Below are 23968 nucleotides of genomic sequence, written 5' to 3'. Positions count from 1 at the left end.
GGAATGGAAGGTTTTAAGGGAACTGCGGGCTTGTGTGATTTAAAAAAATATTCCACATTGCTTATAACTACTTCAACTTTGAGCTTGGTTATCTCTCCATTAATTTCTGAACTTTAGTTTGGGATAGTCAGGATGATTGTGGGTGAGGAGGTGTTATTCCCTCTAAGAATCAAATGCTTTACAGAATGGATTATACTGGTCTGCCAAGGATGTGATTGGGGGAATACTGTTTATTTAATTTATTTTATTTATTAATTCATTGGATGCCAGCAAGGGCAGCTTTTGTTGTCCCTGAATGTGCTGGAGAACTGCTGCAGTCCAGTTGTTTCATTGTAGTGGTTGTGATAAGGTTGAGAGATTTGCTAGGCTTCTTCAAAATTGGTTAAGAGTTGACCACATGACTGTAGGCTTCGGTTCACACACAGGCCCAAGAGAACAAGGACAGCGCACTCCCTCCCATGAAAGGCATTAATGAACTAGATATGTTTTTTGTAACAATCATAGTATTTTTATATTCCAGATTGTTAATTAAAATTAAATTCTACAGCTGTCTTGCATTTCCACCTTCTATTTTTTTGATCCAGGCTTCAGTTGCTGGCTTGGTAACATTTACTGTTTCAGAACTGTAAACTCACCTATAGAATTACAAAAGGGTTTAAAATATTACCATGTAATTAATTCATGTGAAGATGGTTACTCTGCTCCACTTTCCCATGACCTCTCTTGACTTCTCCAAGATCTGTGTATTGACATCCTGCTAGTCTCACTCCTAGATGAATCATACTTTCTTCTAATCAAAGAGTGAGAAGGTGAGTTTCTCCAGTTTCTTTCTCAAGCTCTGTTTCCTTGTTCATTCCAGTCCATGATGAAGCAAACTGTAAACGAACAGAGGAACAGCGATTTATTTATTCTGGTATAATTTAAAGATTTTCCAAATTTCTGTTTTCTTATCCCGATAATTCTCATGCTGGTTTTCAATCAAAGGAACAGTGGCAGCGGAACCCATAACCTGTGCATCATAAAGACCTTCTGCTTCCACCTCTGTCACCTGATTTCATCCATGTCTCAACCTATCTTGCTGCTAAAATCCTCATTCATGCTTTAGTTTTGGTCTTATCCATGCCTATCTCTGCACTTTACTCCAACTCATAAATCACCCTTCCTCTAAACTTGGCCTCTTGTTCCTTCTCTTTTCTCACCGCACCATTTTGAACTTCCCAGGGAGTTACTCTAGCTTTGCACCTCTACCCTTTCCTTTGTGAACCTCCTTAAAACAGGGCATACCTCCTGTGCTGGTGTTTGAAGATTTTGTCTAATAGTACTCTTATGAAATGCCCTGCACTTTTTACCTGTGTAGAAACTGCTATTAAATTATTCTTAATCTCATTCTGTTTTCAGTGAGTTTATTGGAGATGGCTGAAGAACCAATCCATAAGGATTATAACCCTTGGTGCATCTAAGTCGTTCATTATAATATTGAAACAAAATTCCAGTTTAGTAACTTTAAAATTGTAGCAGAATGAATATTTTAATATAAAGTTTTCCCAAATTTCAATTTTCTTATTCTGTCAGTTTTCGTGCTGTTTTTCAATCAAAGGTGTGAACTCTCTGCTGCTCAGTTGGGCTATAAGTGTAATGTCTGTTCCCTACTGTGGGACAGGTAAGGATGGCATGTTCCCTTTCTGGACATTATAGGTTTCCATACACCTAATCCCAGAGGTTTGACTGTCTTTTCCGGTATTACACTACAGAGTGCTTGATCTATTGAGAGGGAAGAGGTAAAAGAAGCTCAGAGAGAAGCTGTTTTTTTTTTAACAGATCGCGGCAAAGAGGCTAGACTGCGCAGGCGCGTGACATAGCGCGCCAAAGGTTTAAAAAGAAAGACCGCCATATACAGCGGCCATCGTCGGAGTGGGACAGCTTTGGCTCAATCAGGCATCGGCGAGAACAGGCAGAGGCGAGGTTTGAACAGGGCACAACTGCACAAGCACGTGAAAGTCGGCCCGTGAGGCAGCAGGAGAATTTAAATAGTGAGTAGAGGCTGAGTACGAGCTTCACTCCAGGTGAGGTAAGGCTGGGTAAGCTCCTTTAATTAATCTAATTAGATTAGGAGTAGGTAATGGAGGCAGCAGTTAGGACAGTTGTGTGCTCCGTTTGTAGTATGTGGGAAGTCAGGGCGAGCACAGCTGTCCCTGATGACTACACCTGTAAAAGGTGCCTCCAGCTGCAGCTCCTGACAAACTGTGTTAGGGAGCTGGAGCTGGATGAACTTCATTTTCAGATCATTCAGGAGGCAGAGGCAGAAATAGACAGGAGTTTCAGGGAGATAGTCACCCCTAGGAGTCAGGAGACAGGTAGTTGAGTGACTGTCAGGAGAGGGAAGGGGAATAGACAGGAAGAGCAGAGCACCCCTGTGGCTGTTTCCATCAACAATAAGTATACCGTTTTGGATACTGTTGGTGGGGACGACCTACCAGGGACAAGTTGCAGTCTCTTGCACCGAGACTGGACCCTCAGCTCAGAAGGGAAGGAGGGAAAAGAGGAGAGCAGTAGTGATGGTGGATTCAATAGTTAGGGGCTCAGATAGGAGGTTCTGTGGAAGAGATTGAGAATCCCGGATGGTCTGTTGCCCCTCTGGTCCCAGGGTCCACGATATCTTGGATCGAGTTCCCAGTATTCTCAAGAAGGAGGGTGAGCAGCTGGATATCGTGGTCCATGTAGGGACCAATGACGTGGGTAGGAAGAGTGAGGAGGTCCTGAAAGGTGAGTTTAGGGAGCTAGGTGCCAAGTTCAAGGACAGGATCTCCAGGATAGCAATCTCAGGATTGCTATCAGTGCCATGTGCAGGTGGGTTTAGAAATAGTAAGATAGTGCAGATCAACATGTGGCTGAGGACATGGTGCAGGAGGGAGGGCTTCAGATTTATAGATAATTGGGCAGTTTTCCAGGGAGGGTGAGACCTGTTCCGGCGGGACGGTTTACATCTGAACTGGAGGGGGACAAATATTCTTGCAGGTAGGTTTGCTAGAGAGGCTCCAGTGGATTTAAACTAGATATGAGGAGGGAGGGAAACCAGAGTGTAGGAACAGATGTATGGGAGAAGGAAGAAAAAGAAGACAGTAAAGTTCTTTGTACTGTTAGAGATAAACAGAGAGGAAGAGGTAGAGAATTTCTTAAATGCATTTATTTTAATGCTAGGAGAATTGTAAGAAAGGTGGATGAGCTTAGAGCATGGATTGATACCTGGAAATATGATGTTGTAGCTATTAGTGAAACACAGTTGCAGGAGGGGTGTGATTGGCAACTAAATATTCCTGGATTTCGTTGCTTCAGGTGTGATAGAATCGGAGGGACAAGAGGGGGAGGTGTTGTGTTGCTTGTCAGAGAAAATATTACAGCGGTGCTCTGGCAGGATAGATTAGAGGGCTCATCTAGGGAGACTATTTGGGTGGAACTGAGGAATGGGAAAGATGTAGTAACACTTATAGGGGTGTATTATAGACCACCTAATGGGGAGCGAGAATTGGAGGAGCAAATTTGCAAGGAGATAGCAGATATTTGTAGTAAGCACAGGGTTGTGATTGTGGGAGATTTTAATTTTCCACACATAGACTGGGAAGCCCATTCTGTAAAAGGGATGGATGGTTTGGAGTTTATAAAATGTGTGCATGATAGTTTTTTGCAGCAATACATAGAGGTACCAACTGGAGAAGGGGCAGTGTTGGATCTTCTGTTAGGGAATGAAATAGGTCAGGTGACAGAGGTATGTGTTGGGGAGCACTTCTGATCCAGTGATCACAATGCCATTTGTTTCAATATAATTATGGAGAAGGATAGGACTGGACCCAGGGTTGAGATTTTTGATTGGAGAAAGGCTAACTTTGAGGAGATGCGAAAAGATTTAGAAGGAGTGGATTGGGACAATTTGTTTTATGGGAAGGATGTAATAGAGAAATGGTGGTCATTTAAAGATGAAATTTTGAGGGTACAGAATCTTTATGTTCCTGTTAAGGAAAGGAAAGGTTAAAAGTTTGAGAGAGCCATTGTTTTCAAGGGATATTGGAAACTTGGTTAGGAAAAAGAGAGATATCTACAATAAATATAGGCAGCATGGAGTAAATGAGGTGCTCCAGGAATATAAAGAATATAAAAAGAATCTTAAGAAAGAAATTAGAAAAGCTAAAAGAAGATACAAGGTTGCTTTGGCAAGTAAGGTGAAAATAAATCAAAAGGGTTTCTACAGTTATATTAATAGAGAAAGGATAGTGATGGATAAAATTGGTCTCTTAGAGAATCAGAGTGGACAGCTATGTGTGGAGCAGAAAGAGATGGGGAGATTTTGAACAATTTCTTTTCTTTGGTATTCACTAAGGAGAAGGATATTGAATTATATAAGGTAAGGGAAGCAAGTAGGGAAGTTAAGGAAACTATGATGATTAAAGAGGAGGAAGTACTGGCGCTTTTAAGGAATATAAAAGTGGATAAATCTCTGGGTCCTGACAGGTTATTCCCTAGGACCTTGAGGAAGGTTAGTGTAGAAATAACAGGGGCTCTGACAGAAATATTTCAAATGTCATTAGAAACGGGGATGGTGCCGGAGGATTGGTGTATTGCTCATGTTGTTCCATTGTTTAAAAAGGGTTCTAAGAGTAAACCTAGCAATTATAGGCCTGTCAGTTTGACGTCAGTGGTTAGTAAATTAATGGAAAGTATTCTTAGAGATGGTATATATAATTATCTGGATAGACAGGGTCTGATTAGAAACAGTCAACATGGATTTGTGCGTGGAAGGTCATGTTTGACAAATCTTATTGAATTTTTTGAAGAGGTTACAAGGACAGTTGACGAGCGTAAAGCAGTGGATGTTGTCTATATGGACTTCAGTAAGGCCTTTGACAAGGTTCCGTACGGAAGGTTAGTTAGGAAGGTTCAATCGTTGGGTATTAATATTGAAGTAGTAAAATGGATTCAACAGTGGCTGGATGGGAGATGCCAGAGAGTAATGGTGGATAACTGTTTGTCAGGTTGGAGGCCGGTGACTAGTGGTGTGCCTCAGGGATCTGTACTGGGTCCAATGTTGTTTGTCATATACATTAATGATCTGGATGATGGCGTGGTAAATTGGATTAGTAAGTATGCAGATGATACTAAGGTAGGTGGCGTTGTGAATAATGAAGTAGGTTTTCAAAGCTTGCAGAGAGATTTAGGCCAGTTAGAAGAGTGGGCTGAGCGATGGCAGATGGAGTTTAATGCTGATAAGTGTGAGGTGCTACACTTTGGTAGGAATAATCCAAATAGGACATACATGGTAAATGGTAGGGCATTGAAGAATGTAGTAGAACAGAGTGATCTAGGAATAATGGTGCATAGTTCCCTGAAGGTGGAATCTCATGTGGATAGGGTAGTGAAGAAAGCTTTTGGTATGTTGGCCTTTATAAATCAGAGTATTGAGTATAGGAGTTGGGATGTAATGTTAAAATTGTACAAGGCATTGTACAAGGAATTTGGAGTATTGTGTACAGTTCTGGTCACCGAATTATAGGAAAGATGTCAACAAAATAGAGAGAGTACAGAGAAGATTTACTAGAACGTTACCTGGGTTTTGGTACCTAAGTTACAGGGAAAGATTGAACAAGTTAGGTCTTTATTCTTTGGGGCGTAGAAGGTTGAGGGGGGGACTTGATAGAGGTATTTAAAATTATGAGGGGGATAGATAGAGTTGATGTGGATAGGCTTTTTACATTGAGAGTAGGGGAGATTCAAACAAGAGGACATGAGTTGAGACTTAGAGGGCAAAAGTTTAAGGGTAACATGAGGAGGAATTTCTTTTCTCAGAGGGTAGTAGCTGTGTGGTATGAGCTTCCAGTAGAAGTGGTAGAGGCAGGTTCAGTATTGTCATTTAAAACAAAATTGGATAGGTATATGGACAGGAAAGGAATGTGGGGTTATGGGCTGAGTGCAGGTCAGTGGGACTAGGTGAGAGTAAGCGTTCGGCACAGACTAGAAGGGCCGAGATGGCCTGTTTCCGTGCTGTAATTGTTATATGGTTATTGAGTCCATTTTTGCAATTTCCTTTCTTTTTCTTCCATCTGGCTGTGATCCTACTCCTAGTGTGTAGGCAGATGCTAAAAACCACAGCCCCAGCAGTGAGGACCAAGAAGGCATAGCAAGAGAGGCAAAGGAGTGCTGACAGAGCTGCTTTGAGTCAGTGGACTGGACAGTATGCGAGTCTGTATAAATATGCCACAGTTGTCACCGACTTCATCAAAACCTTTGTGGATGAGTGTGTTCCTTCAATAATGTACTGGACATACCCAAATCAAAAGATGTGTATGAAACAGGAGATTTGTCATCTGCTGAGGGCTAGGTCTGTGGCATTCCAGACCAGTGATCCAGTACTATACAAGAAGTCCAGGTATGATTTATGGAAGGTTTTTAAGAGTGAAAAAACAATTCCAGTTAAGACCAGAGATGGAATTGGATACATGCCAGCTCTGGCAGGGTTTGCTGGCCATTACTTCCTACAAAGTGAAACCTAACATGAATGTCTGTGATGCTTCATGCCCAGATGAGCTCAATGCTTCATTTGCACACTTTTTGAAAGGGAGAACAAAACTACACCTGTGCAAATCCCTGCAGCATCTGATGACTCTGTGATCTCTGCCTCAAAGGCCGATGTTAGAAACCTCATCTTTTAAGAGGGTGAACTGTTGCATTGCGTCAGGCCCTGTTAGTGTACCTGGTAGGGCTCTGAAAACCTGTGCTAACCAACTGGCAGGAGAGTCGAAGGGCAGTCATAGGTTCCCACCTGCTTCAAAAGAGTGACAATCATGCCAGTGCTCAAGAAGAGCTGGGTGAGCTGCCTCGATTACTGTCGCCCAATGCTGCTCACATCCATTGTGATGAAGTATTTTGAGAGGTTGGTCATGGCTGGAATCAACTCCTGCCTAAGCAAGGACCTGGTCTTGCTGCAATTTGCCTATCATCATAGTAAGTGTACAGCAGTTGTAACCTCACTGGCTCTCCACTAAGCCTTGGATCACCTGGACAATAGTAATATTTATGTCAGACAACTGTTTATTGATTACAGCTCCGCCATTCAACATAATCATACCCTCAGTTATAATCAACAAGCTCCAATACCTAGGCCTCTTTACCTCCCTCTGCAACTGGATCCTTGACTTCCTCACCAGAGTCTGTGTGGTTCAGAAATAACATCTCCTCCTTGCTGGCAATCAACACTGGTGCACCTCAAGGATGCAAGCTTAGCCCACTGCTAAACTCTTCTATGCCCATGACTATGTGGCTAGGTACAGTTCAAACGGCATCTATAAGTTTGCTGACGACACAACTACTGGCGGAATTTCAGATGTGACAAAAGGTATACAGGACTGATGAATGGTGTTGCAGCAACAACTTTGCACTCAACCTCAGTAACACTGTGGACTTTAGGAAAAAGGTAAGTCAAAGGAACGCACCAGTCTTTATAGACGGATCAGAAGTGGAAAGAAAGAGCAGTTTCAAGTTCCTAGCTGTCAACATCTCTAAGGATCTACCCTGGGCTGAACTTACTTATGCAATTACAAAGAAGGCATGACAGTGACTATATTTCATTAGGAGTTTGAGGAGTATTGGTATGCCACCTACAGATGTACCATGGAGAGCGTTCCAACTAGTGCATCACCATTAGCATCACTATTGCATTGCCGCCTGGTGTGGAGGAACCACTGTGTAAGATGGGAAAAAGATGCTGAAAGGTGGCATCTATCATTAAGGAGCTCCGTCACCCAGGGCATGCCATTTTTTTTATTGCTACCCTTGAGGTGGTCCACGAGCCTGAAGAGAGACACTCAATGTTTCAGGAACAGCTTCTTCCCCTCCACCATCAGATTTCTCAATGGACAGTGAACCCATGAAGACTTTCTCAGTACTTTTTTCCCTCTCTGTTTGCACTAGTTTAATTTATTTTTATATGTACTTATTGTAATGTATAGTTTTTATTACTATATATTGCAATGTTCTGCTGATGAAAGACAACTAATTTCATGACATATGCCGGTGATATTAAACCTGGTTCTGATTCAATTTGCTAACAATGGATCTGAGCTCAATAAATGGATTGCAATTAAGTCTAAGTTACTATTCTCCTTTACTGTAACATGTGCAGAGTCCAGTCTGCATCCTGTCATCGTGACATGACATCTGTGTTATGAACAGCATGGGCCGTTAAACCTATTCTGCCACTTGATTCTGTTTTGAGTGGTTAATATCTCAGTTCTAATAAATACAAAAGAAGGAAGGTGAAGCTTTGGTTGCACTTTGCATACGTGAGACCACGTCTGTCATATTGAATGCAGTAATGGTCTATTTTAAAAAAGTCTTCTGTGCATTCGATGAAGTCTAGAGGAAATTTAGGAACTATTTAGATGTGCTCTTGAAATGCTGTGGCAGAGAAGGCTATGGGCTCAGTGTTGGAAGATGGGATTAGCATAAATAGGACCTTGTTTGCGGGTGTGCAAAGGGTAGACCAGATGGTCGGTTTCTGGGCTATTTGACTCTAATTCCCAAACAGAGAATGGGCGAAGTGTCCTGAGACTGCATATGCACTAGAGTTTAGAAGTGTAGAGGTGGCCTGATTGAAACACAAGATCAAAAGGGTTCGTGACAGAATGGAAGTGGAAAGTCCTCCAAGGAAAATTAGAACTAGGACCTATCTTTAGTAATAAGTGAAAAACACAAAATGCTGGCAGAACTCAGCAGGCCAGACAGCATCTATGGGAGGAGATAGTGATGACATATCGGGCCAAAACCCTTCATCAGGAGAGCAATAAGTGACCCAATTTAGACAATTTTTTTCTCTCTTTGAGTCATGAGCCTTTGAAACTATCTTCCTCAAAGAGTGATCTTTGAATGAATTCTTAGTAAGCAAGGGGGTAAAGGAGTACAAAGGGCTGACAGGAGTGTGGTGTTGAAATTATAGTGTGATAGTCTTACTAAATGACAAAACCAGTTTGATGAACTAAGGGCTCCTGATTCATATAGACAATAGGTGCAGAAGTAGACCATTCGGCCCTTCGAGCCTGCACCGCCATTTTGAGATCATGGCTGATCAATTACTATCAATACCCGGTTCCTGCCTTGTCCCCATATCCCTTGATTCCCCTATCCATAAGATACCTATCTAGCTCCTTCTTGAAAGCATCCGGAGAATTGTCCTCCACTACCTTCCGAGGCAGTGCATTCCAGACCCCCACAACTCTCTGGGAGAAGAAGATTTTCCTTAACTCTGTCCTAAATGACCTACCCCTTATTCTCAAACCATGCCGTCTGGTACTGGACTCTCCCAGCATCTGGAACATATTTCCTGCCTCTATCTTGTCCAATCCCTTAATAATCTTATATGTTTCAATCAGATCCCCTCTCAATCTCCTTAATTCCAGCGTGTACAAGCCCAGTCTCTCTAACCTCTCTGCGTAGGACAGTCCAGACATCCCAGGAATTAACTTCGTGAATCTACGCTGTACTTCCTCTTCAGCCAGGATGTCCTTCCTTAACCCTGGAGACCAAAACTGTACACAATACTCCAGGTGTGGTCTCACCAGGGCTCTGTACAAATGCAAGAGGATTTCCTTGCTCTTGTACTCAATTCCCTTTGTAATAAAGGCCAACATTCCATTAGCCTTCTTCACTGCCTGCTGCACTTGCTCATTCACCTTCAGTGACTGATGAACAAGGACTCCGAGATCTCTTTGTATTACTCCCTTACCCAACTCTATACCGTTCAGATAATAATCTGCCTTCCTGTTCTTACTCCCAAAGTGGATAACCTCACACTTATTCACATTAAACGCCATCTGCCAAGTATCTGCCCACTCAGCCAGCCTATCCAAGTCACCCTGAATTCTCCTAACATCCTCATCACATGTCACACTGCCACCCAGCTTAGTATCATCAGCAAATTTGCTGATGTTATTTTCTATGCCTTCATCCAAATCGTTAACGTAAATGGTAAACAGCTGTGGTCCCAATACCGAGCCCTGTGGTACCCCACTAGTCACCACCTGCCATTCCGAGAAACACACATTCACCGCTACCCTTTGCTTTCTGTCTGCCAACCAGTTTTCTATCCATGTCAATGTCTTCCCCCCAATGCCCTGAGCTTTGATTTTACCCACCAATCTTCTATGTGGGACCTTATCAAATGCCTTCTGAAAATCGAGGTACACTACATCCACTGGATCTCCCCCGTCTAACTTCCTGGTTACATCCTTGAAAAGCTCCAACAGATTAGTCAAGCATGATTTACCCTTGGTAAATCCATGCTGGCTCGGCCCAATCCTATCACTGCTATCTAGATATGCCACTATTTCATCCTTAATAATGGACTCTAGCATCTTTCCCACCACCAATGTCAGGCTGACAGGTCGATAGTTCTCTGTTTTCTCCCTCCCTCCTTTTTTAAAAAAAATTTTTTAATTAGTTTTTTTATACATTTTCTACATCGCTACAGATAAAAAAAACCAGATCAAAATGAAGAACATTAATACAGTGCAAAAATAAACATACAATAATAATATAATACAAAAGAAGATAATTGAGAAAGCACCCAAATTGAAGATATGTAAGATTAGTATCCTCCCCAAGCCCCGCAACAAAAAAGAACTCCAGACCAACCACAACACAATCTAGAGAGTATACATCAGGACATTCAAACCCCCAAAACTGTAAATACACTTAGCAACAGAAGATATTAATGCCTACTACCAACAAAAAAGGAGCTGAAAGCAAGGGACCGAAAAAAAAACCTTAGTTAAGAGGAAGGTTATGAAAATACTCAATAAAAGGTCCCCAGACCTTATGGAACTTTGTATCCGAATTAAGAACTGAATAGTGAATTTTTTCAAGGTCTAAGCAGGACATAATATCATTAAGCCATTGAGCATGCGTGGGCGGGGCAACATCCCTCCATCTAAGGAGGATTAAACGTCTAGCCAGGAGAGAAGCAAAAGATAATATTCGACACTTAGTCGAACTCAGACGTAAATCTGTCTCACCCAGAAAACCGAACAAAGCAATTAAAGGGTTAGGTTCTAGGTGGTGATTCAGAATACAAGATAACGTTATGAAGAAGTCTTTCCAAAATTTCTCCAAGCTAGGACAAAACCAGTACATATGAATGAGAGAGGCCTCACCCCTTTTGCATTTATCACAGAGAGGACTAATGTTAGGGTAAAATCGAGATAGTTTAGATTTAGACATATGGGTTCTATGAACAATCTTAAACTGTAAAAGGCAATGGCGAGCACAAAGAGAGGTTGAATTAACCGATTTGAGAATCGAATCCCAAGTCTCATCAGATAAGGAGATATTTAAATCATGCTCCCATTCTAATTCTATCCACAGGGGCATGCTGTAAGGATGCTAATTTATCACGAATAAATGATATTAAACCTTTACCTAGTGGATTAATAGAAAGAAAGAAATCCATAACATTTTTCTCAGGCATTTCAGGGAAGTTAGGAATCAAAGGATTAATAAAGTGTCTAATTTGGAGATATCTAAAAAAATGAGCATTGGGCAGATTGAACTTAGCAGAGAGCTGTTGAAAAGATGCGAAGCGATTATCAATAAAAAGATCTTCAAAATGTCTAATGCCCTTCCTGTACCAATCATGGAATGCTGAATCATACGTAGTAGGTAAAAAAAGGTGATTATGTAAGATAGGGCTAGAAAAGGAAAAACCATGGAAACCATAAAACTTCCTAAACTTAGCCCATATACGCAAAGTGTGTCTAACAAGAAGATTAACAATTAATCTGGACAAACTACTAGGGAGTACAGAGCCAAGAAGTGCAGAGATAGATAAATCTTTAGTGGAACTCAACTCCATTGCCACCCAATTAGGGCACTCGGGTTGGCCATGGAAAAAAGACCAAAAGGTAACACAACATATATTGGCTGCCCAATAATATAAACGAAAGTTAGGTAAAGCCATGCCACCCTCTTTTTTAGATTTTTGGAGATAAACTTTATTAATTCTAGAGCGCTTATTCTTCCACAGATATGACAAAATAATAGAGTCTAAGGAATCAAAAAAAGATTTAGGAATAAAAATTGGGATTGATTGAAATAAATATAAAAGTTTAGGGAGGACATACATTTTAACAACATTGATATGACCTACCAAAGACATAGATAGAGGTGACCATTGTAACAGACTCTGTTTTATAGTATATGAAAGATTGGCAAAATTTTCACGAAAGAGATCTTTAAACTTCCTTGTGACTGTAATCCCAAGATAAGTAAATTGATTATGAACTACTTTAAAAGGGAGATCACGAAATGTTAATTTTTGTGCTTCTTGATTAATTGGGAGAAGTTCGCTCTTATGTAAATTAAGTTTATAGCCAGAGAACTGGCTAAACTGATCAAGAAGTGAAAACATTGGCGGTAAGGATGTAGACGGATTTGAAAGAAAAAGTAATAAGTCATCAGCATAAAGAGAAACTCTATGCTCAACACCCCCTCTCCAAATCCCGGTCAATTCAGGACAATTTCGAAATGCTATCGCCAAAGGTTCTATAGCCAAATCAAAGAGAAAGGGACTTAAAGGGCATTCCTGGCGGGTGCCACATTTGAGGTTAAATAACTGGGATTTCTGAAAATTAGTCAAAACAGAGGCAGTAGGACACAAATACAGCAATTTGATCCAAGAGATAAAACTTTGACCGAAGTCAAATTTTTCTAAAACTGCAAAAAGGTAGTTCCACTCTATACAATCAAATGCTTTCTCCGCATCGAGGGAAATAACACATTCAGGATTCCCAGTTGGAGGTGAATATAAAATGTTGAATAAATGCCAAATGTTAAAAAAAGGAAGATGGTTTTTAATAAAACCAGTTTGATCATCAGAAATAATAGAGGGAATAACAGTTTCTAATCTATAGGCCAAAACTTTGGCCAAGATTTTAACATCAACATTGAGCAAAGAAATCGGCCTATACGAGGAACACTCTGTTGGGTCTTTACCCTTTTTTAATAGAAGAATAATAGATGCCTCATTAAAAGAGGGTGGCAATTTACTGTAATTAAACGAGTCAGATAATACTGAGAATAACTGAGGGGAAAGAAGTGAAGAAAATGATTTATAAAATTCTACGGGGAACCCATCAGGTACAGGAGATTTCCCTGAAAATAACGCAGAAATTGCAAAAGATATTTCTTCTGATGAAATAGGCGCATTAAGTTTGGCTTTAAAATCAGATGAAAGCGAAGCAATATTCAGATTATTTAAAAAGTGATCAACAGAGATATTGTCATTCAAAGATTCAGAGGAATAAAGTCGAGAATAGAAATTTTTAAATGCGTCATTGATTTCTAAGTGATCCGATGTAAAGTCTCCATTCTCCTTCCGGATCTTTGTAATATGTTGTTTGGCTTTGGAACGCCTCAGCTGATTGGCTAGAAATTTACCAGATTTGTCACCATGAATATAGAAGCAACTCTTGCTTTCAAGAAGTTGGCGTTTGACAGGTTGAGTAGACAGAAGATTAAATTTAGTTTGAAGTTCTACACGCTTCTTGTATAATTCAGGATTCTTAGTTTGAGCATACAGTTGATCCAATTCTTTAATCTGATTAATGAGGTCTAATCGATCTGCACAGAACTTTCTATTAAGATTTGTTGTATAGGAGATTATTTGACCCCTCAAATATGCTTTCATGGCATCCCAGACAATCTGGGATGACATTTCAGATGATGTATTGGTGTTAAAATAAAAGGTTATCTGATCCTTAATAAATTTTAGAAAATCATCATCCGATAATAAAGTCGAGTCAAAACGCCAGTGTTTATTCCTCTGAGGGAGACCAGGAAAATTTAAAGACAAGGTAATTGGGGCATGGTCAGAAATCAGTATACGCTGATAGTCACAAGAATAGACAAATGGAAAAAGTTGATTATCGAGTAAAAAGTAGTCAATTCTAGTAAAAGTATGGTGAACATGTGAAAAAAAAGAATAGTCTCTCTCAGTGGGATGAAGGAAACGCCATATATCAGAGATACCATAATTAGAGAGAAAAGAGTGAATAGCTAAGGCAGATTTAGTAAGTAGTCTAGTAACAGAGGACGATCGATCCAAATTAGGATCTAACCAACAATTGAAATTGCCACCCAGTATAAGAGAGTATGAGTTTAAATCTGGTAGCGAGGAGAAAAAACGTTCAAAAAAATTAACATCATCAAAATTGGGAGCATACAGGTTTGCTAGTAGATAGATAGATAGATACTTTATTCATCCCCAAGCGGAAATTCAACTTTTTTTCCAATGTCCCATACACTTCTTGTAGCAAAACTAATTACATACAATACTTAACTCAGTAAAAAAATATGATATGCATCTAAATCACTATCTCAAAAAGCATTAATAATAGCTTTTAAAAAGTTCTTAAGTCCTGGCGGTTGAATTGTAAAGCCTAATGGCATTGGGGAGTATTGACCTCTTCATCCTGTCTGAGGAGCATTGCATCGATAGTAACCTGTCGCTGAAACTGCTTCTCTGTCTCTGGATGGTGCTATGTAGAGGATGTTCAGAGTTATCCATAATTGACCGTAGCCTACTCAGCGCCCTTCGCTCAGCTACCGATGTTAAACTCTCCAGTACTTTGCCCACGACAGAGCCCGCCTTCCTTACCAGCTTATTAAGACGTGAGGCGTCCCTCTTCTTAATGCTTCCTCCCCAACACGCCACCACAAAGAAGAGGGCGCTCTCCACAACTGACCTATAGAACATCTTCAGCATCTCACTACAGACATTGAATGACGCCAACCTTCTAAGGAAGTACAGTTGACTCTGTGCCTTCCTGCACAAGGCATCTGTGTTGGCAGTCCAGTCTAGCTTCTCGTCTAACTGTACTCCCAGATACTTGTAGGTCTTAACCTGCTCCACACATTCTCCATTAATGATCACTGGCTCCATATGAGGCCTAGATCTCCTAAAGTCCACCACCATCTCCTTGGTCTTGGTGATATTGAGACGCAGGTAGTTTGAGTTGCACCATATCACAAAGTCCTGTATCAGTTTCCTATACTCCTCCTCCTGTCCATTCCTGACACACCCCACTATGGCCGTGTCATCAGTACAACTTTAGTATTGTATAATTTACCAGAAACAATAATAAAATGGCTATTTGTATCAGATATCTTATTATGGAGTTCAAAAGGAATATTTGAATTAATAAGAATGGAGACCCCCCCAAGCTTTGGCAGCGAAGGATGAATGAAAATGCTGACCCGCCCACTTTGACAGAAGCCGAGAATGATCAAAACTATGAATATGAGTTTCTTGAAGGAAAGCAATGTCAGCTTTGAGTTGTTTAATATGCGAGAAGACCTTCCTTCTTTTAACAGGATGATTCAATCCCTTTACATTCCAGCTCACAAATTTAAGTGAATTAACCATTATCAATTGTTAGTGCATAGAAGGTAGCAGGCATATAAAAAATCAAACAGTACAATAACAGTCTGGGAGCAAAAATGTAAACATAGATCCGTAGAATCAAAACAGAGACATGTCCTGAATAACAAAGGAAAACAAAAGAAACAGTGAGTAGTGTTGGAACTGGAGAACCCACCCCCCCTCGCAACCCAAAATTAGACGGCTACCTAAAAAAGCAGCAAGCTCTACCAAAAAAATTAACCCAAGTATGACTTCCAGTTCTGTGTCGTTAACAAAAGTTCCGTATAAATAATATAGCAAATAATAACTAATTTATGCACTAGAAAACAGAATTATAAATAGGAACAACTTCAACAGAAGTATAAAACTTAATACAAAGAAAATCAGAAGAAAACTAAAACTAACCTACCCGTGAAAAATTATAAAAGATTAAAAGAAAAGAAAAAAAAGGAGGGAGAAAAGGGGGAAATTATAAAATTCAAAGAGAGTCCTTATCAACCATTTACAGGGAAAAAAAAGCAAAACTTAAACTATGAATCAACCAACAGGGAGGCCTTCAATAAAAACTCCAAACCTCCAAAACAAGTTAAAGACAATTGTAGTTCTCTATAGATAAGGTTATACAAAAATAAAATAGATTACACAGGTAAAATCTAAAAGTTCGCAGGGAAACATTAAACTTAATTTATCTATTTAGAAAAAAACGCACCAAGTCCAGGGAGAGATTGACTACAGCCCTTAGAGTTTCAATAGATAATGACTGAGTTATTCAAGTAAAGTCTGAGTTCGGAAAAAATAGTTTTACTTCGAGAAGTACTTATCAACCATTTTAGAAGGTCAGGCTGGTTTCGAAGAAGACGAGGTGGCCAGAAGACTTCCAACAAACGCCTCAGCCTCCTTCACTGATTTAAACCACTTATAATCTCCAGTAGTAAGCATAATTCGAAGATCGGCTGGATTTCGGAGGGAGGGTCTGAAACCGCGATCATAAAGCACTTTCATTACACCTTTAAACTCAGCACGCATCTTCAGAACCTGGGGGGCAAAATCGTCCACAAAACGAATGACCGTATTTTGAAAGGCAAAAGTACCTCTGCGGCGTGCCTCCATCATCAAACGGTTTTTCACCTGTTATTGATGAAAGCATAAAATAATCGGCCGTGGGCGGGAACCCAGAATTGCTCGAGGAACATAGATCCTGTGTGCCCTTTCAAGCTCAGGTGGAGTCGGAAAAAATTCTTTCCCGAAAATCTCACAGAGAAACTTGGAAAAAAATTCAACGGGAGAACCCTTTTCGGTGGCCTCTGGCAAACCAAGAATTCGTAGATTGCAACGTCTGCTCCGATTTTCAAGATCCACCATTTTGGAAAAAAGTTTTCTATTCTTCTCCTCTAGGTTGGAGCAGAGAGTTTCAAGATATTGAACACGGCGTTTTAAATCTTCAGAAGTTACGTCAATGCGAGATAAATGTTCAGCATGATCATCCACTCTAGCATTAATCTGATCCAGTTTGACATTCAGCTGGTTGAAAGAAGTTCTAAATTCAGTTCTAAAATCCATTAAAGTATCTTGTCGATGTTGTTCCAGAACAGCGAGAATGTCAGCCAGCAAAGCCGTAGAAGTTTCCTTTTTCCCGGTTTTAGTACTTTTGGTAGCCATTATAAGATAGATGTGTTCGCAGGCAGGTAGAAGAGAACTAATAAAATACCTAACTAAGGTTTAAAAAGGGAGACACATAGTGCAAAGGTAAGAAGAATAACGGAGCAAAAGTTCGGAGCAACTAAACAATCGCCATCTTACCGGAAGTCGTGACCCCTCCCTCCTTTTATAAAAAGTGGGATAACATTAGCCATTCTCCAATCCTCAGGAACTGATCCTGAATCTAAGGAACATTGGAAAATGATTACCAATGCATCTGCAATTTCCAGGGCCACCTCCTTTAGTACCCTAGGGTGCAGACCATCTGGACCTGGGGATTTGTCAGCCTTCAGTCCCATCAGTCTTCTCATCACCGTTTCCTTCCGAATGTCAATCTGTTTCATTTCCTCTGTTACCCTATGTCCTTGGCCCATCCATACATCTGGGAGATTGCTTGTGTCTTCCTTAGTGAAAACAGATCTAAAGTACTCATTAAATTCTTCTGCCATTTCTCTGTTTCCCATAATAATTTCACCCAATTCATTCTTCAAGGGCCCAACATTGTTCTTAACTATCTTCTTTCTCTTCACATACCTAAAAAAGCTTTTGCTATCTTCCTTTATATTTCTGGCTAGCTTGCGTTCGTACCTCATTTTTTCTCCCCGTATTGTCTTTTTAGTTAATATTATGTTAATATTAACAATCCTAGTTTGTTATCTCTCAATATTCTATGCAATTTTGTTAATCTTAGAAGTTCCAATTCTCCCTGGATTCAATCTTTTACATATCTACAAAAGATTACCCTTTTATTCAGTATTTCTTTTTAATTTGCAGCGGAATTGTTCCATCAGTTATCACAGGCTCTGGAAGTTCTCACAAATGCAGCAGCAAAGGTAAGATCCTGAAAGAAAGAAATTAAACCTTGAATTTGTATAGTACTTTTCATGGTCTCAATATATACTGTCCTGATGAAGAGTCAACTCTCCATGGATGCTGCCTGACCTGCTGTGTTCCTCCAGCATTTTGTCCGTGTTGCATGCATCATATATTACTTTATTACCAAAGAAGTCTCTGCTTTAAATATGGAGTACGGTAGTCAACTCAAACTCAGTCTGCTCCCAGAGTAATGACTAGATTCTGTATCTCAGTGATCTTGATTCCGAAATACTGTTGCATAAAGAATTTGGAATAACTCTCCTCTCTTTGAAATAGTACCTTGTGATGTTTTTTGGCAACTTGATAAAGAAGTCATCTCAGTTTAATTACTCATCCTGAAAACCCCTGCCAGTATAGTATTTCCTCAGTATGGCACTGGAATTTTGGCTGACAATATTTATACTGAAACCTCCTTGAAACCATTGCCTTCAAATTCAGGCCCAAGTGCCATGAACTGAGCTGTGGTGGGCATATTATGTTGACACCACCAAGGATCTATTTGTAGTTTAGCTAGTTTTGAAAACAAGATTTTGAGAGTTGATTCACTTAACCCTAATGCTGCTCATTTTCTGAAAGAAACAGCCATCTATCAGTAGTTCCCTCTTCTCCCATCCTGCCTGTGTACATCTCCAGCAATTGAAGGTAGCAGCTACAGCAGCTGATACTTTTTCTGTGAATTTTGTTATGGAAGTGACAAGTGTCAGTTACTAATCTTGAGGAACTTAACTTGTTGAAAACTCCTTGTACAACATGGATTGGATGTATTAAAGTTCCAACTATATTGAATTCTCTCTATACTTATTCAGAAGATATTGTTCACTAAATCAGTATTGGTTAGTATTAAGTTTCCTTTGTGGTACCCCATGAGTCTCAGCCATGTATGGTTAAGATTGTTTGACTACAGAGAAAAGAATCTGAATCAGATTTGTTATCACTGGTTTACATGATGTTAAATTTGTTTTTTTTCTTGCAGTAGCAAAGTACAGTGAAAAGATACAAAATTACAAAAATAAGTTAATAGTTTAAAAAAAGGTATGGCAAGGTAGTGTTCTTAGATTGTTCATAAATCTAACGGCGAAGGGGAAGAAGCTGTTTCTGAATCACTAAATGTAAGTCTCAAGACTCTTTTACCTCTTCCACTGTGGTAGTGACAAGAAGAAGGCATGTCCCGGATGTTGAGGGTCCTCGGTATGAATGCTGCCTTCATCCAGCACGGCTTTGAAGATGATCTTGATGGTTGGGAGTATCATGCCTGTGATGGAGCTGGCTGAGTCTACAATCCTTTGCAGCCTCTTGCAATCCTATGCATTGGAGCCTCCATAACAGCTTGTGATGCAGCCAGTCAAAATGCTCTCCACTATGAGAGGTTGCCTGTTATGGCACTGGTGTTCAGGGCTGCAACAAAGGTCCTCCATCCCTGTCTGTCCTTAGCTATCAAAACCAAATTGGTCTTGATCTCTGACAGTGTTCAGTGCTTCCTTCATCATGTCAATAGCTTCCTCTTCTTGATTCTCACTACTGTCAGTCGTGCAAGTTCAAGGTGGAGACTCAGAAATACATCGCACATAGGTATAGAAGGATTCTTCATTGCTGTTGACACAACATTTTTGGTAGTTAGCCCTGAGCTGAACCCCCGAACCTGGAGGACTAGTAGACCACTCTTATTTTGACCTCTAGTCTTTCTCCTGTTTGGCATGAGTCAAAGCACAAGGCCCTTCTCCAGGTAATTGCGGCACGTAACCCTTCAAACCCTATGACGAGATTGTGCAAGGGGTGATTGATAAGTTCATGGCCTAAGGTGGAAGGCGTCAATTTTAGAAAGCCTAGCACATTTATTTTTCAACATAGTCCCCTCCTACATTTACTCACTTAGTCCAGCTGTCATGGAGCATACGGATTCCTTCTTTGTAGAAGTTGGCATCTTGGACCTCCAGAAAGTGGTCCATACAGGGATGATTGATAAGTTTGTGACCTAAGATAGGAGATGAGTTATACAGCTCTTGTTACATGCACATGCAGTTCAACTCTTTGAGTGAAAATGCAGGAAGTTTGAAGTTAATAACTTCTGTGGTATTTCTGTTTCAGATAATTGAAAATTGCAAGTAAGCACTGTCTGAGAAAGTGAACAACATCGGCCTTCGTGCAGTCATCTGCTACCTCGGTCTCAAGGGCTTATCGCCCAAGGAGATCCACGAGGACATGGTGGCAATACTAGAGGAGGGTGAAAAATAAATGTGCTAAGTTTTCTAAAAATTGACTCCTTCTACCCTAGGCCACGAACTTATCAATCACCCCTCGTAGTCCTCTAGGATGGCTCTCCACCATACATCTATAGAAATTGTAAAAGTCTTTGATTACAAAGACTGTTGTAACCAAATCTTCTCAAACTCCTAATGAAGTAAAACTGTTGGTAAGCCATGTTAGATTGCATCAGTCAGGGTAGAGAACTCTCTGCCCTGCCCAATCCTCAAAGCGCTTTCTCCTATGTCTTGTTTCCATTTGCTACAATGAACAGCTGCTAGTCTTTGGATGAGAGTTCCAATTTTGTTTCTTTTTTCATTCTAGTCTTGAGGCAGATGATGTCAACATATATTAGTGTAGATATTGAGATTTTCTCTGTTTTTCATGAGTTTCTCAGTCATTACTTTGCAGCTTCTGCCGCTGTAGGAACCACAATTCATCAGTAAAAATGGACTGTAATTTATACCAGACGATGGTTACAAGGATGTTTACAAATGGTTGCCAGCCCTCCTAGTGTAAGAGATTTAAAATGTTTTCAACAGATGATTAGTTGCAGGTTCACTAAAGCTTTTTCCCAAAAGACTGCTTTCACTTTATCTTAATTTATGTTTCTTCTCAAAACAACCCCATCTGTACAATGCTCAGTTCTTACTTGCTCATGTTGAAGGTAAGGGATTGCTGTCATCAGATTCAAACAAGAGAACAGAAACAGCCTTTCAGACTACTTGCTAGAAATGTTTGGATCTTTAATCCCTGGCTACTTGATGAATAAAAGCACAATGTCTTATAGTGCCAAGTTGTGTCGACCAGAAGATCCAGGTTCAATCCTTGGCCAGTGCTGAATTAGCTGTTTCACCCATAGCAGAAGACATGAATGAGAAGATTGCAATTGGCTTTGTAGAAACGGAAGTAAGCATTAAACAGAGAAATAATTTTTGATCTGAAAACTGCACAGGAAGATCATGGTTTGCCCAATGGAAAAATCAGGCACTGAGTTTTCTAGGCTCATTGATGCTCCAGAATAGAGGCTGGATCTGATGATTGCAGGTTGTGCTTCACAACTTGCAGACCTTTCAGACGGGGTAACTTTTCTTGTTCAAACATACTCAACGAAAGAGTATTAGTTTCATTAGGTATTTGTTGCATTTAATATAGTTTTTGTAGAATGACATCTTAAACTCTCATTTGGAAGAAATTCCTGAAGTTGAGAAGTATTTGTATTCTATGTTCATCTCAAAGGTTGTTTAAAGTGAACCTTAGCAGAATATGTTCCATGTAAGCTCTGAATTTATCATAGCTCCTTTTTCATCTGCTGGGCATTAGGCTACTCATTCAACAAAGTCTAGCAGCACAACAGGAGTAGAAGATTTCCGTTTAACCAGCCGTCTCCTGGGTATTGAGATTACAGCCATTAATCTAACCTGTAAGCATTTATTCCTTCCAACACAACCATATTGTTCCTGCAGTGTGAGCTTTTTACAAAATCTACTGTAGTTAACTTGGAAGGCTTCTTTGAATCTCCTCCTACATGATGGAAAAGTCACCATGAACGTTTGTTTTCCAAGTTATACACCGTTGGTTTGGGAAATGCATCAACATTTGTAAATATGCCTTAATTTTAGAATCCTTACCCAATGCCACTAAGGGAGTACCTTCACAAGTGGTGCTGTAGCAGTTTGCCATTTGGTCTCGAAGCACATGAGGATGGATTTAAATGCTAACCTTGCAGCAATGTCTACATCCCATAATTTACTAGAAAACAATTAACAGGCATCACCCCCCCCCCCCCCGAACATCGTACACTGTTTTTATTTATGTTATGAATCTACTTTTCCCTTTGTCCCTTGAGTGCTGATTTTCTCCCTCAGCTATTAGAGCTCTTCACAAAAAGCATTGCTGTTGATATTTGCATTTCAAAAGAAAGATATGACAATGCTGCAATGAGAGAACAACTTTGGTGTCAAGATGCAGCATTACGAGTGCCATTTTCATTGCCGTTTTATTCAGTGTTCATTTTTGGAAGGTATGTCAATGGGAGTGTTTATTAAGGACCACTGCTGAAATTTCTTGGGAACCATAAAAGAAACTGTATTCAGGATATTTGGAGAGAGATATATAGAAATTGCTCCTTGTATTATTGGCTGCTAGTAACAAAGCATGTACTTTATATATGGATGTCAACTGCAGGTTATTCTGGTTAAACCAGTTCGGCTTAAATTTTGAATAGAGAAAGTATGATAAGCATGCTAACTTGATTTTCTTCCTCTTCAAGGCAGCCTATGACCAAGTTAGAAAAGCCAAAAAAAGGGCAGCAGAAAGGAACCAGAAACTCGACAGCAAAAGGAAGAAGGTTAAGCTTGGTATGTGAGATACTAATAAGAATTTTAAGCAATTTAAGAAAATATAAATTTTATTCCTCATCACAGATAAGGCACCAGAGGACTGAACATGAAAAAATATTGGGATATCCCTGAGCAAGTTGTATGATACTGGATCATGATTAAAATCAGAAAAGATTAACGAGAGTGAAAGCAATTAAATCTATGTTGAAGCTTTTCTGTGGCTAACTTTGAAGCCTTTGACCAGGACGAACAAGACAAAATCTGCGGATACTGGAAATCCAAACAACACACATAAAATGCTGGAGGAACTCAGCAGCTATGGAAACGAGTACAGTCGACATTTTGAACTGAGACCCTTCATCAGAACTAGAGAACAAAAAATGGAGGAGTCAGTATAAGAAAGTGGGTGGAGGGGAGGTAGAACCACAGGTGAAGGGGGGAGGGATGAAGTAAAGAGCTGGGAAGTTGATTAGTGAAAGAGATACAGGGCAGAAGAAAATCTGTGTCCCTCCCCACTGATCTCCCTCCTGGCACTTACCCACGCAAGCGGAACAAGTGCTACACCTGCCCTTGCATCTCCTCCCTCACTACCATTTAGGGTCGCAAACAGTCCTTCCAGGTGAGGCGACACTTCACCTGTGAGTCTGTTGGGGTCATCTACTGTATCCACTACTCCCGGTGTGGCCTCCTGTGTATCAGTGAGACCAAACTTAGATTGGGAGACCATTTCGCCGGGCACCTACGTTCTGTATGTCAGAAAAAGTGGGGTCTCCCAGTGGTCACCCATTTTAATTCCACTTACCGTCCCCATTCCGACGTGTCAGTCCATGGCCTCCTCTACTGTTGCAACGAGGCCACACTCAGTTTGGAGGAGCAACACCCTTTGTTCCATCTGGGTAGCCTCCAACCTGTTAGCTTAAGCATCGATCTGTCCTTCATTCCCCATTTCCATTTTCCTCTCTCACCTATCTCCTTACCTACCCATCACCTCCCTCTGGTGCCACCCCCTTTTCTTTCTTCCATGGCCTTCTATCCTCTCCAATCAGATTGCCCTGTCTCCAGCGCTGTATCTCTTTCACCATTTAACTCCTCAGCTCTTTACTTCACTCCCCCCACCCCACCCCGGTTTCACCTATCAACTTGTGCTTCTTCCTCTTCCCCCCCCCCCCCCCCACACCCCACTTTCTTACTCTGACTCATTTTTTTTTCTCCAGTTCTGATGAAGAGTCTCGGCCAGAAACATTGCCTGTACTTTTTTCCATAGATGCTGCCTGGCCTGCTGGGTCCCTCCAGCATTTTTGTGTGTATTCCTTTAACTATCTGCCTTGGAGCATGAAATTGATAGTACTAGCTA

General features: G+C 40.5%; 1 protein-coding gene across 1 annotated transcript in view; it reads left to right on the top strand.

The window, feature by feature from the left end:
• dnajc17 (DnaJ (Hsp40) homolog, subfamily C, member 17) overlaps positions 1-23968 on the top strand; it is a 157692-nt gene that overhangs the window by 50260 nt on the left and 83464 nt on the right. The window contains exons 3-4 of the mRNA XM_073040346.1: positions 17930-17988; positions 22545-22632. Of these exons, the coding sequence (XP_072896447.1) occupies positions 17930-17988; positions 22545-22632 (147 nt within the window). The remainder of the gene's footprint in view (positions 1-17929; positions 17989-22544; positions 22633-23968) is intronic.

This window comes from Hemitrygon akajei, chromosome 3 (genome assembly GCF_048418815.1).
Source record: "Hemitrygon akajei chromosome 3, sHemAka1.3, whole genome shotgun sequence".
Classification (NCBI taxonomy): domain Eukaryota; kingdom Metazoa; phylum Chordata; class Chondrichthyes; order Myliobatiformes; family Dasyatidae; genus Hemitrygon; species Hemitrygon akajei.
The sequence above is the reverse complement of the archived record's forward strand: the minus strand, read 5'-3'. Positions and strand labels throughout refer to the sequence as shown.